Source organism: Pseudorca crassidens, chromosome 1 (assembly GCF_039906515.1).
Source record: "Pseudorca crassidens isolate mPseCra1 chromosome 1, mPseCra1.hap1, whole genome shotgun sequence".
In the NCBI taxonomy this organism is placed as follows: domain Eukaryota; kingdom Metazoa; phylum Chordata; class Mammalia; order Artiodactyla; family Delphinidae; genus Pseudorca; species Pseudorca crassidens.
This window is the reverse complement of record NC_090296.1, coordinates 36,704,530-36,716,854: the sequence shown is the minus strand read 5'-3', so window position 1 is coordinate 36,716,854 and position 12,325 is coordinate 36,704,530. Positions and strand designations below refer to the sequence as shown.

Here is a 12,325-nt window from a genome sequence, read left to right as displayed (position 1 = left end):
CTCATGAGCAGATCTGGGCTACAGCCCTTGAGCTAAGAATGGATTTTACATTTTTAAAAGGTTGTAAAGAAACAAGAAACAAGAAAAAAAAACAAAGAATATATGAGTTTTCTAGTTGTTTATATGTGAGGACAAATGTAATACCAGTTATTCTTTCATGGTTAGAAGTGGAAGTCTGTTTAGTAAACATTAATAGAAATGCTTTCAGACTTTTGGTATAATATAAAACTAATAATTATACTTTTACCAGATCTCTTATTTGCTATAAATTGAGTTTAGTTTTTATAGTATTTGTAAGAGATATTAGCAGGATATTAAGGAACTGTAATTAAGATTCATTTCTGTCCTGCATCCTGGATGCCTACGCTGTACCCCAGACTTTGTACAGCTTGCTGGGGACAGACAGAATAATACATGAATTGAAGACCAGGTACTCAGCCTAGTAGGAAACTAGACATGTGCATTATCTATTGCTGCATAACAAATTACCCTAAGACTAAGAGGCTTAAAAAACATTTATTATCTGTTGGTCTGGAATTGGGCCATGGCTTAGCTGGATCTTCTGGCTCAGGGTCTTTCAAAAACCTGAAATTAAAATGTGAACCAAGCTACAGTGGCATGGTCCAGGCTTGACTGATGGAGGATCCATTTCCAAGTTCACTCACATGGTTGTTGGCAGGAATCAGTTCCTTTCCACATGGGCCTCTTCATAGGGCAGCTCACAGTGTGGTAGCTTATATCTCTTGTAACCTTATCTCAGAAGTGAAATCCTATCATTTTCCCTATATTCTATTGTGTATAAGAAGTAAGTCACTAGGTCCAGCCCACACTTGGAGGAGGAGATTACATAACAGCACGAATATGGGACACAGGGATCATTGACAGCCATTTTAGAAACTGCTTATAAAAACATATGGTATATAAATTATATAAAATATTATAATTGTGTCTTAAAATAATGTTACAGTATTAATATGTATGACATAATAACAGTTTGCCACTGGTGTGCTAAGTGCTTCCCACAGATTATTTTATTTAAGCCTCTCCCAGTATTTGGTGGGAGAGGTAGTATGTAATATATCCATTTTACAGATAAGGAAATTGAAGCTCAGTGAGGTTACCTAACTATGATATAGCAGAACCAAGACTCTAGTTCAGACTTTGCCGATTCTAGCACCCATATTTTTAATCTGCGTATTTTGTCAGCATTAAAATAGAATTTCCTTTTTTTGGGCACCTCTTATGTGCCAAGCCTTGTAAGTGCTTTATTCATGTAAGCCTCATAATAACTCCATTAAAGCTTCTGATCTTACTACTGATGATGTGCTTTAGATTCCAGATTCAAGAAATTACTTTGAAAAATTACATATATTTTTTACATATTTTTTTTTTGTTTCAGAGACATTGAACAGTATAACCCAAAGAGTCTCTGTAAATACCAAAAGAAATGAATCATTTAAATACCTATTACTTTAAAAAAGTGGTATTGCTAATTAAATAAATTTGCAGAAGGAAACCTGACACATTTCAATCCACTTACTGTTCTGCAGATGAAGGGTAGTATGTGAATCTCAAACAGGAATGAATTTGTAAATACTTGAAAACAACCCACTCAGAAGAAATCTTAGCAAATACTGCTATATAAATTTTAGTCAGAAATTAGCTCATGTAGTTAATGTTGAAATATTTTTACTAATAAATTTGAAGTACTTTCACTAATAAATTCATTCACAAATAGATGGAGTGGCTTTCATATCAAAGGCTGTATGTACTTCCTTCAGTTATCCAATTGTTTTTGCAAAGTGAATCTTCTAGATGAGGAAAATACGACATAGAGAATTATTTTCTCATGGCTGAAGGGTAACCATAAGATTGCTGACTTATTGGCCTTTTAGACCAGTTTATTTTAATAATTTGAGGCTGTCTTGTAAAATATATGTTAATAATAAATCCTACAGTTTTGAATGATTTTATTTTCCTTATAATAGCACTGTCTTACATTCTACATTTGTATTTGCTTTCTTAAGTGGGGCATAAAATGCAGTTGAAGCTGATAAGTTCTCAGATTCGGTGTCATATGTCATATGCCATTATGACATCCTTCACTCAACTCATTCACTTATTTATTAAAAAATATTTATTACTAAGTTGTAAATACTGCTCTAAGTACTTTGGATACGTCAGTGAACAAAAATCATGAAGTTTACATTTTAGCAGGCATGGTTCAAAAATAAACAGTAAACATGATAGGTAAGTAAGCAGGCATTCATTATGGATAAGGAAGAAATTCTATACCTGCTCTTTTAAACCATGCTAAGGAAAATTACATAGAAAACTACTTGGTTTTCAGCTTGGCTTATTTTCGTTGATCCCTTTAAAAATACTGTTTTAAGAACAACAAAATTTGGGGAAATATCTCTCTAAAAACAGAGTTAAAATGATGCTATTAATTAAGAAAATGACCATGTTTTGCTCCTACAATAATTTCTTGCTTTATAACTCATGCATTATCAATATTGCTGCAAAAAATAGTAATTTAATATCTTGGATACTTTTGATGGTGGTTTATAAAATCCCAAAGCACTTGGTATAACAAAATTTATGTTTCTCTAAACTTGTTTCTGTTCAAATTATATTATACTTTTGCTGGCTTTGAATATTAATGATAATTTTTTTGTTATAATTCTAAGTAAAATGTTACAGAACAACTTTTTCTTATTTGTTATTGAAATGATTCTTGTTTAGAAAACTCTGTACTTTTGTTTATCACACTTGTCTTTTTTTTCACACTTGTCTAAGTTAACTTTTTCTATGAAGGGAAAGATTAAACATTTCTAATATCTTACTGGTGTAGCTTAGAATTGACTAGGATACATTATAGGTTCAGCATATGGTATGACAGCATTTTACAGGGTTGCATGTGTTGTCACAAACAGTATTATTAACTCAAATGTTAATACTTCTTTTGTTGACTTACTGAATTAAATCCATCCCTTAGACCATCAGAGTGGATTTTTTAATTTGTTTTTTAACCAAGAATCCCTGAATGTCTGCATTTTTTCTATATAATATAAAAAGTAGACCTCACATGACTGGATCTTGTGAGATGTTGAATACCTGAGATGTTGAATAGACTTTAATTATTCTTATGTTTAGTGAATAGTGGGGTTACCTGAAATTAGAGGAATAGGGTTTTGAGAAAGGATTTTGAGAAAGAGACAGAATGAACAGTGGAGTCAATAAAAAGAATGTTCTCATTAGACTTAAGAATAGATATTAAAACAAAAGACAAAACACCAAGTTTTCTTTGGATTATTACTTTATTTGGCTTTCTGACATTCTCAGTGAGTACAATTTTTTTCATCCTTTGTTTAGTCAGTGTAAACCAGAAACAATGAGGAAAATAGTGTAGGAATAAATGGGAAGGAAGTAGAATGTTTCTGGGACACTCCTTTGAAGAGATTTTCTTTTCTTTGAATACTTGGCCATTTAAAAGCATTTGAGATTTGAGGTTCAAAAGGAGGATAATAGTAGTCCTGTGCTCTAATTTTTGAAACCTCTTCTCCAACTTTTCTATCTAGTCTTTCATAACTGTTTTATTAGTGGTTAAGTACCCATCACATTCAGTTTTGTATATAGAAACTATTTCTTTTCTTCTCTTTTATAAGGAACTCTGTGCCTGGAGAAAAGACTTTTCTTATCAAATGGTATTAAAGTTATATCTTTGCCTACAAATTATCTCCTTGGCAAGAAAATTGTTTTGTTTTCAAAGGAAGTTCTAAGCCTAATGATGGAGAAGTGACAAATGAAACCAATAACCAAGCCTGAGAAAGCATTTTGTAGTTTAAGATGCTCCATAACTGAGATTTAACTGGTATTAGACTTCTATTGCAATTGTTGGTATTTTTAAATAAATTTGAGAAAGGAATAATCTACCATAATACATATGAACCTTTGCTTGTGATGTTTGGAGTGGTTGCCAGCTGCTTGGTGGCTGTGAAAACCTTTGCTTGATACATGCCACTTTTAGAACTTTTCCTAAAAGTGACAATATGCCTGTCACCTGCAGCGTTAAGTGGTGTAATGGCAGCTGAGCAGTGAGATGGTGTGGGGTGGAGTTGAGATTTTGTAAGAATGAATTCACTCATGCAGAGAACATGTTTCAGTTTGAGATAATGGAAACATTAGCCCAGAATATGTAGTTGAGTACATTTTGTTTGGTTTTGAGTGGTTTTTCAAAGATAACAATCTTTTAATCTCCGTATATGTGCTGTTGCACAGTGTTGTTAGAAGGAAAAGTGATGATGGCATTTGGAGGACTTTCAGGCTTAGAGCTAGTTAATGTATCTGGTACAGCCTTGATTTAATATGCAGACCTAAAAGCTTTTGCTTTTTACTTACTTTAGGCAATTACATTATTTGCCAGCCAGTTGGCTAGTCAACACCAATATGGTTCTTTTAACTCCATGAATCTCAGCATATGCCATTTTACATATCCTAACTAATTTAAATACATTTTTTATTCTTTCCACAGCATGTAGAGTCCATGAAGCACAGGACAGTAAAGCTTCCTACTCATACCACCAGGAGGATCTCTTGGAAAGAGTCATCACAGGACTACCAGAGAGACTAATTTGTCTGAAGCATCATGTGTTGAAAGAACAGAAGGCTACTACCTTTGCACTCGCTAGAAATAGAGTGACGATGTTTTCAATTCCTTGAGTTCCAGGAACCCAGGAGAGTGAACTGAAACTCTGAAAATGCGGCCATGGACTGGTTCCTGGCGTTGGATTATGCTCATTCTTTTTGCCTGGGGGACCTTGCTATTTTATATAGGTGGTCACTTGGTACGAGATAATGACCACCCTGATCACTCTAGCCGAGAACTGTCCAAGATTTTGGCAAAGCTTGAACGCTTAAAACAGCAAAATGAAGACTTGAGACGAATGGCTGAATCTCTCCGGTAGGTTCTAAAAAACTGAGGGAAGAATGGTGAAATATTGTACTTTGTTTTTAGGTGCAAGGCTTCAGTCAGCTATTAAAAAATACTTAATGATTTCTGTAAACTGCTATTTTTGCAAAAATTTAAATATCTTAGTAAGGTACTTTTTGTGCTAGTGATATCTCTATGTATTTAACATAGAGAGTTACTCTATAATGGCAAATCTTATTTTGCCTATGAATTTTAATATAGAAAAACTATGCCGTTTAATTTACTTATATTTTGTTTAAAATTATCTTCAGCATCTTGATAATTTTGATAAATGTAAACTTTGTATGATTTAAAGTAGTACATATTAAAATTTTCATCATGGACTATAACAAACACATAATAATTGAGAGGCTGAGTTAGTCTAACTATAACTTATTAAATGAAAACGTTCATTCTTAAATAAAACAACTGTGTCTGGAATCTAGAGAATTATTATAATTGCTACTTCCAGTCTATTAAAAAATGTGACATGGGGAATTCCCCGGCAGTCCAGTGGTTAGGACCCTGCGCTTTCACTGCCGGGGGCCTGGGTTCAATCCCTGGTCAGGGAACTAAGATCCCACAAGCTGTGGTGCGGCAAAAAAAAAAAAAAAAAGTGACATGTATGCGTTAGAAGTCATCAACTATTGGGAAAAACAAAGACTTTTATTTTCAGGAAGCAAGTGAACATAGTGTTAAATAGATAGTACTATTTGTTTTCAAAGTTATTGAATTTAGAAATTATCTAGTATCTTCTAATTCCTCATACTTAAATATGAAGGTGACTGTATACTTAGTGCTTGCTGTCTCTCAAAACAGAGGTCGGAGATTTGAGAAGATGAAGAGGTGAGAGTCGTCTAGAGGTGGTAATTGACTCTAAAGGAAATTAGTGTAGAAAAAAAGAGCACAAATTCATTTCTTTTTGAGAAAAATATACATTGAGGAGTCGAAAGTGGAAACGTTCTGTTGTGCATAGAATTTTCAGAGTAGTTGGAGAAGGAGAAGGGGAGAGAGCTATTTTGTGGAGGCCGAGGAGCCTTCTGTGACGAAAGAATGTAGTTGGCAGTGTCATACACCCTTGGAGCCTCCCTTCCCTTACTGCCTTTCAACTCTTTATTTAGAACTCAGTTCTTTCCTTTTGTTTAGTTCCATAACGTTTTTTCACCGTGATATCATTTTGATCTCTTTATGTTCTGTGGAAGGCTGTGCTAGGTATTAAGAGTTTTACTGTTTCAATGAATGAAACATCAGCCCTGTCATTTGTAGGAGTAGTAGTACCATTCAGCAAAATACAAAGTATGCAAGAATTAGAAAGTGGACAGCTAAATTCTTGAATTTGTGTATCATTTTATTTTATTTTTGGGGAGAGCCAGGGAGGAAGGATCATGGAGAGAGTGGTCTTTCAGTAGAGTCTTAATCGTTTGTTATGGGAACCAAAGATTGATAATTTGGAGGTTAGTAATCATAGCTATCATTTGTTGAGAGTTTGTTATGTGCCAGGTACTGTGCCAAGGACTTTGCATGGATTATCTCATTGAATTCCACAGCTTCTTTATGGGATGCTGGTTCTGTTTTCATAACCATTTTACAGATGAGGAATCAATGGGATATTAAGTGATTTAATTTTTCCCTAGGTCACACTTCTCACAAATGATGGAGCTTACTTTGAATCCTGGCAGTATGCGTGGAAAGCCAGGGGTCTGATGAACGGTTTTGCCTCTCTGAATAGAAACCAGAGAGAAGTAAATGATTCAGAAATCTCAACTAAACATCTCACGTAGGAGATCAGCAAGAGTAGTTGATTTTGGAGTATGCTTTGTAGTAAGATCTTGTTCTACGTTATGAGAGTTTTACTACTTGAAAACATATTGCCTCTTAACAATTTAGGCTAATAAAAAATTGCTCACTTTTTTCCTAATTTCAACTTAAATATTGATAGTTCACTTGGCTTGTCTGACTTCCAAGTATTTGCTTCTATTGCATGAAGGAAAGCTTGCCTTTAATATGAGTTGTTCCTTCTGCAAAATAATCTTTGGTTCTCTGAAGTCACTTTCTTTATAGTCTTTCATGTTGGCAAAAAATTAAATTCTCAACTACTACAAATGTAGAGACAACTTCTAAGAGCTGAGACATTTAATATGTCATTCTATAACATCATAAATACAATCTGAAAGTACAGATGGAGAAAATGAGCCCATACACACACAGACACGCACACACACACACACACACACACACACACACAGACATGCACACACACACGTATAATTTCAGGAAAATATGTAAATAATTAGAGAAGAAAACCTCTTCAGGCCTTTCCATCAACTTTATTGGTAGGGCCATTTGTGTTTTATTCAAAGAGATTATTATTTTAGAGCCCCTGGCATAAAAGGAAGAGCAGTGGAGGCACTAGTGGCATTGGTGTTCTTTTTTCCCCTTATTGTAATATTTCATACTTTTCTGTGTCTTTTTTCTGTGTCTTTTTCTTATAAGAAAGTATATTCAGAAGGTAGACTATAAAGGATTAATTCAGATGTCTGTAAACTAGGTCATTTCTTTGAGATATGGTGTGTGGATTAGAATTGGAAAGTAACCCAGAAGCCTGAAACTACAATTTTTAAGATTCAGGACAATAATTTTAAAAAGCATTTACCCAACCTTCTAGCCAGTGTTTGCTAATTTTGTTGATACTACTACAAATTTAGGAAAATAATTTGAAAATCATTACTCTGAGGGATACAAACGTTTTAATACGATGTATGGGAGATTGCTGCGTGTATCTTTGTGTGTACATGTGTATCTGTATGTATATTTAATTCTGCCTTACTGATGAATAATTTCTGTATGGTAAAATACACTTGTTTTAGCATACATGTCTATGAACTTTGGCAAATCCTTATAGTCATGTAACCAGTACCACCATCAAATTATAGAAGAATTCTTTCTCCCCCCAGAATTCTGTTGTGCCCTTTTGTAGTTAAATTCTCTTCTAACCTGTCCCTGGCATCCACTGATTTGTTTTCTGTCCTATGTGTGTTTCCTGTTCCAGAATGTTATATAAATAGAATCATGCAGTAGGTAGCCTTTTGAGTCTGGCTTTTTTCATTTAGCATAATATACTTGTGATTCATCAGTGCTACTTTGTGTATTGGTAGTTCATTTTATTAAAAAAAATTTTTTTAATGATGAGCAGTATTCCATAGTATGCATGTATCAGTCTTGTTTGTTTTTAAATGCATTCACCAGTTGAAAGATGTTATTAGTGTTTCCATTTTTTTGGCAATTATGAACAAAGCTGTTACAGACATTTGCCCTATAAGTTTTTGTGTGTAAGTGAGTTTTTATTTCTCTTGGGTAAATACCTAGGAGTGGAATGGCTGGGTCACATGTAAAGTGCATTTTAACTTTACGTAAGAAGCTGTGCAAAATGTTTTCCAGAGTACCTGTACCATTTTGCATTCCCGCTCACAGTGCTTGAGAGTTATAGCTCTCATCTTTGCTAGCACATGCTGTTGTCAGCTATTTTTACTTTATGTTTTAATAGATATGTAGTATTATCTCATAGTTTCAGTTTGCATTTACGTGATGATTAACGATGATGAACAATTTTTTTCATGTGCTTATTTGCTATTCATATATCTTCTTCGGTGAAGTATCTATTCAAATTTGTTGCTTATTTTAAAAATTAAGTTATTTGTTTTCTTACTGATTTTTTTTAAGAAATTGGGGTTTTATATATAACATAAAATGTTTTATATATATGCGTATATATAAAATAAAAACATAGTGGCTTAAACCAATAAACATTTATTTGCTCCTGATTATTCAATTTCAGTTGGCCTTAGCTGGGCTGTTTTCCTAATTATGTATGGGGTCACTCATGTGGCTGCAGCCGTCTGATGGCTCCATCGTGGTTGGTCAGTCCAGATGACCTAACACATGTTCAGTGGTTAGCTGGGGCCATCACCTGGTTCCCTTCTATCTGGCTACTCTAGCAGGATAGCCCAGGTTTCTTACGCTGTAGTGTTCCAAGAGGGAAAGAGCAGAAACTGCAAGTCCTCTTGAGGCCAAGCATGAGAAGTTGCACAGTGTCACTTCTGCCACATTCTGTTAGTCTTTGCAAATCAAAGGGATACTCCATATTCAGGGAATGGAGGTAGGAGCTGCAAAGAATTTGTAGCCATATTTAACCCACTCTTCTCATCTCTAGAAGTAATGTTGAATAGATTAGGTCAAATCATGGAGGTCTTGAACAGCCAGAGTTTAGTGTAGGCTTGGTTGATAGATAATAGGGAACTGTAACTGGGTTTTCAGCAGAGGATTGATGTAGTGAAAATGGTTGAGGAAGATTTAGATTTTCAGATGGATTTGGGCCATGTGCTTGACTGGAGTGAAATTAACTGGGAAATACAGTATTAATCTAGACACAAGGTGATGCTGACCTAAATTAATGATTTAATCTGTTGGCTTTGGTACCAAGGTACACCTGCTTATTTTCCCATGTTCCCTTCATGCTTTTATTTGACTTTCCCCAAACATCCCTTCCTTATTTGTTGATTGCCAGCACATTGAGTATACATGTAGTAGTCTTTCTTTTAAAAACTTAGAAATCATCACTTTTTTTTTTTTTTTTTGGGCGGTATGCGGGCCTCTCACTGTTGTGGCCTCTCCAGTTGCGGACCACAGGCTCTGGACACGCAGGCTCAGTGGCCATGGCTCACGGGCCCAGCCGCTCTGCGGCATGTGGGATATTCCCGAACCAGGGCACGAACCCGTGTCCCCTGCATCAGCAGGCGGACTCTCAACCACTGCGCCACCAGGGAAGCCCGAAATCATCACTTTTTAAGCCTGCCACCCTACAGGAATGCCTTTCATCTTTCATGTTTGTTTTGTCTTAACCTTTAATAATGTGAAATTGCTATCAGTTCACAGGATCTTTTCTTTTTAGGACTTGAACCTGCCAATCTTCCTCTCAGAGTTGAAATTTAGCAGAAAACACCTGGAAAAGTATTGAACCTTGTTCAGAAACCCCTTGAGCAGTGAACCTCAGTGACAGAAGTCAGAACCGGACAGAACTTGTAACATTTAAAGAGTGCTTAATTGACAGCTTTCCTCTTAACTTAATTCCTTATTCTATTTCCATTTATTTTGGGGAGCATAATTTTAAAAAATTCAAATGTGACTTTGTGGCCTTTTAATAAGGTTTGTTTGTTTGGTCCAGGAAAGAAAAATTTTCTTCTGGAATTTAGATGTTAGCTATAAACTGTAAATTTTACAGACCACAGAGGAAGTATAATTAGCTTACGGTTATCTGTTTTTCTGAGCTACGTACTAGTCTCCTCGGTTGGATTAGAGCTGAAGCAGTAATCTTCTGGTGGAAAAATTTGTCTCAGGCAAAAAAATTATGAAACGCTGACATGGGTAGAAAGGAGACTGGTAGGATTTTTCACAGGTCATATCTTACTTCTTCTTTTTGAGAAGCTGGTATTAGAAATTGGAGATGTGTTTGTTCCTGTTAGTTGGTTGGAGGATTTGCTGTTGGCAATCCTCTCCATAATCGCTCATCTCGCTTATAAAGAGTGTACTGCTTGTATTCCTACAGCAAGTGAATGGGTTGGAGTGTGTAGAATGTCTAGCTGTAACCTTCCATTCTTTTTTACTTTTAATTTTGCAGCCCTGCATCCCTTATTCCTTATGCTATCAAGAATATCTGGGCTTCTCTGGTGGCGCAGTGGTTAAGAATCCACCTGCCAATACAGGGGACATGGGTTCAAGCCCTGGTCCGGGAAGATCCCACATGCCACGGAGCAACTAAGCCCGTGCGCCACAACTACTGAGCCCGTGCTCTATAGCCCGTGAGTCACAACTACTGAAGGCCGCGCGCCTAGAGCCCGAGCTCCGCAACAAGAGAAGCCACTGCAATGAGAAGCCCATGCACTGCAATGAAGAGTACCCCCCGCTCACCGCAAGTAGAGAGGGCCCCACACAGCAACAAAAGACCCAATGCAGCCAGAAAATAAATAATAAATAAATAAAAATTTTTTTAAAAAAAGAATATCTTATTTTTCCTTATGGAAAATACTTCTTCCCTATGTTAGAATATTTTAGTGAGATTTTTACTCAAGATTCCTAGCCTTCTCAGTCTGACAATCAGGTGCTTCTCCCTGGAATTTGTATTAACCTTTTCATATATTGCTGTATTAGATTTGCTAGTGGATTTTTTTCCATGTTAACAAGACATATTTACCTTTAATATTTCCTTCTTATAATGTCTTTTGGGTTTTGGTATTAAGTCTGTGCAGGAAAATTTTATTCTCTAGAAGGGTTTGTATAAAATTGGTATTCGTTCTATTTTAAATCTTTGTTAGAATTTCAGTGACGCTGTCTGGGCCTGCAGTCTTTTTTTTTTTTTTGGCTGCAGGGGAGTGGAGCTTGGTTTGGGTAAGGACAGGAGACATGTGGGAAGGCTTTAAATTCTAGATTTGATCTTCTTAATAGAAATTGGACCATTCACATGTTCTATTTTTTCCTATGTCAGTTTTGGTAAAGTGTGTTTTTCAAGAAATGTGTCCATTTTATCAAGGTTTTCAAAAGTTGCATAAAGTTTTTCATAATTCCTTTTTACTTTTCTTCTTCAGACGTGTAATATCTGTAGTACTGTTTCCTTTTTCATTCTTGATATTGTTTATTTGTTTGTATTTTCTCCTTTTATCTTGCTAAGAGTTTATTGATTTTATTTACTTTTTCAAAGAATCTCTGGTTGTTGTTTTCTCCTGTTGTATGTCTGTTTCTATTTTATTGATTTCTACTCTTAGTTGTATAATTTTTTTCTTATAGTCTCTGGGTTTGTTTCTCTGTTCTTTTTAAAGCTTTTTCAGAGAGAATTTTATATTATTGATTTTAAGCATTGCTTTTTTTCTAACATTTGCCTGGAGAGCTGTAAATTTCTCTCTAAGCACAGCTTTAGAGAGCACAGTTGCATCTTGCAAGTTCTGACAGTGACCTATTTTAATTGTTATTCAATTAAAACTATTTTCAAATTTCTTTTGTGATTTTTTGTTTTGTTTAACTCACAGTTAAAGGAGTGTGTTGCTTAATTTCTAAGTGGGACTATTCTGTTATTTTTTTGGCTTTGATTTCTAGAGTGTTCTTCAACCAGATAGAATTATATTCTGTATCATTTCAGTTCTTTGAAATTTTAAATGGCTCAGCAAATGACTTACATTGATGAATGTTTTAAGAGAAATGTGTATTCTGCTCTTGTTGGATATGCTCTTCTACACATGTCATTTAAGTTAGGTTGGTTAACTGTGTTACTAGTATTTTCTAAATTTATATAGCATTATTTTTTTA

The 12,325-nt window shown here is 35.1% G+C and overlaps 1 protein-coding gene across 10 annotated transcripts in view; it reads left to right on the top strand.

Moving 5' to 3' along the window:
• Positions 1-12,325, top strand: part of FUT8 (fucosyltransferase 8) — a 324,684-nt gene that overhangs the window by 162,695 nt on the left and 149,664 nt on the right. For all 10 annotated transcript variants that reach the window (XM_067733076.1, XM_067733024.1, XM_067733084.1 and 7 more), the window contains one exon: positions 4,535-4,963. In XM_067733076.1, coding sequence (XP_067589177.1) covers positions 4,761-4,963 — 203 coding nt within the window. In that variant the 5' untranslated portion in view covers positions 4,535-4,760. The remainder of the gene's footprint in view (positions 1-4,534; positions 4,964-12,325) is intronic.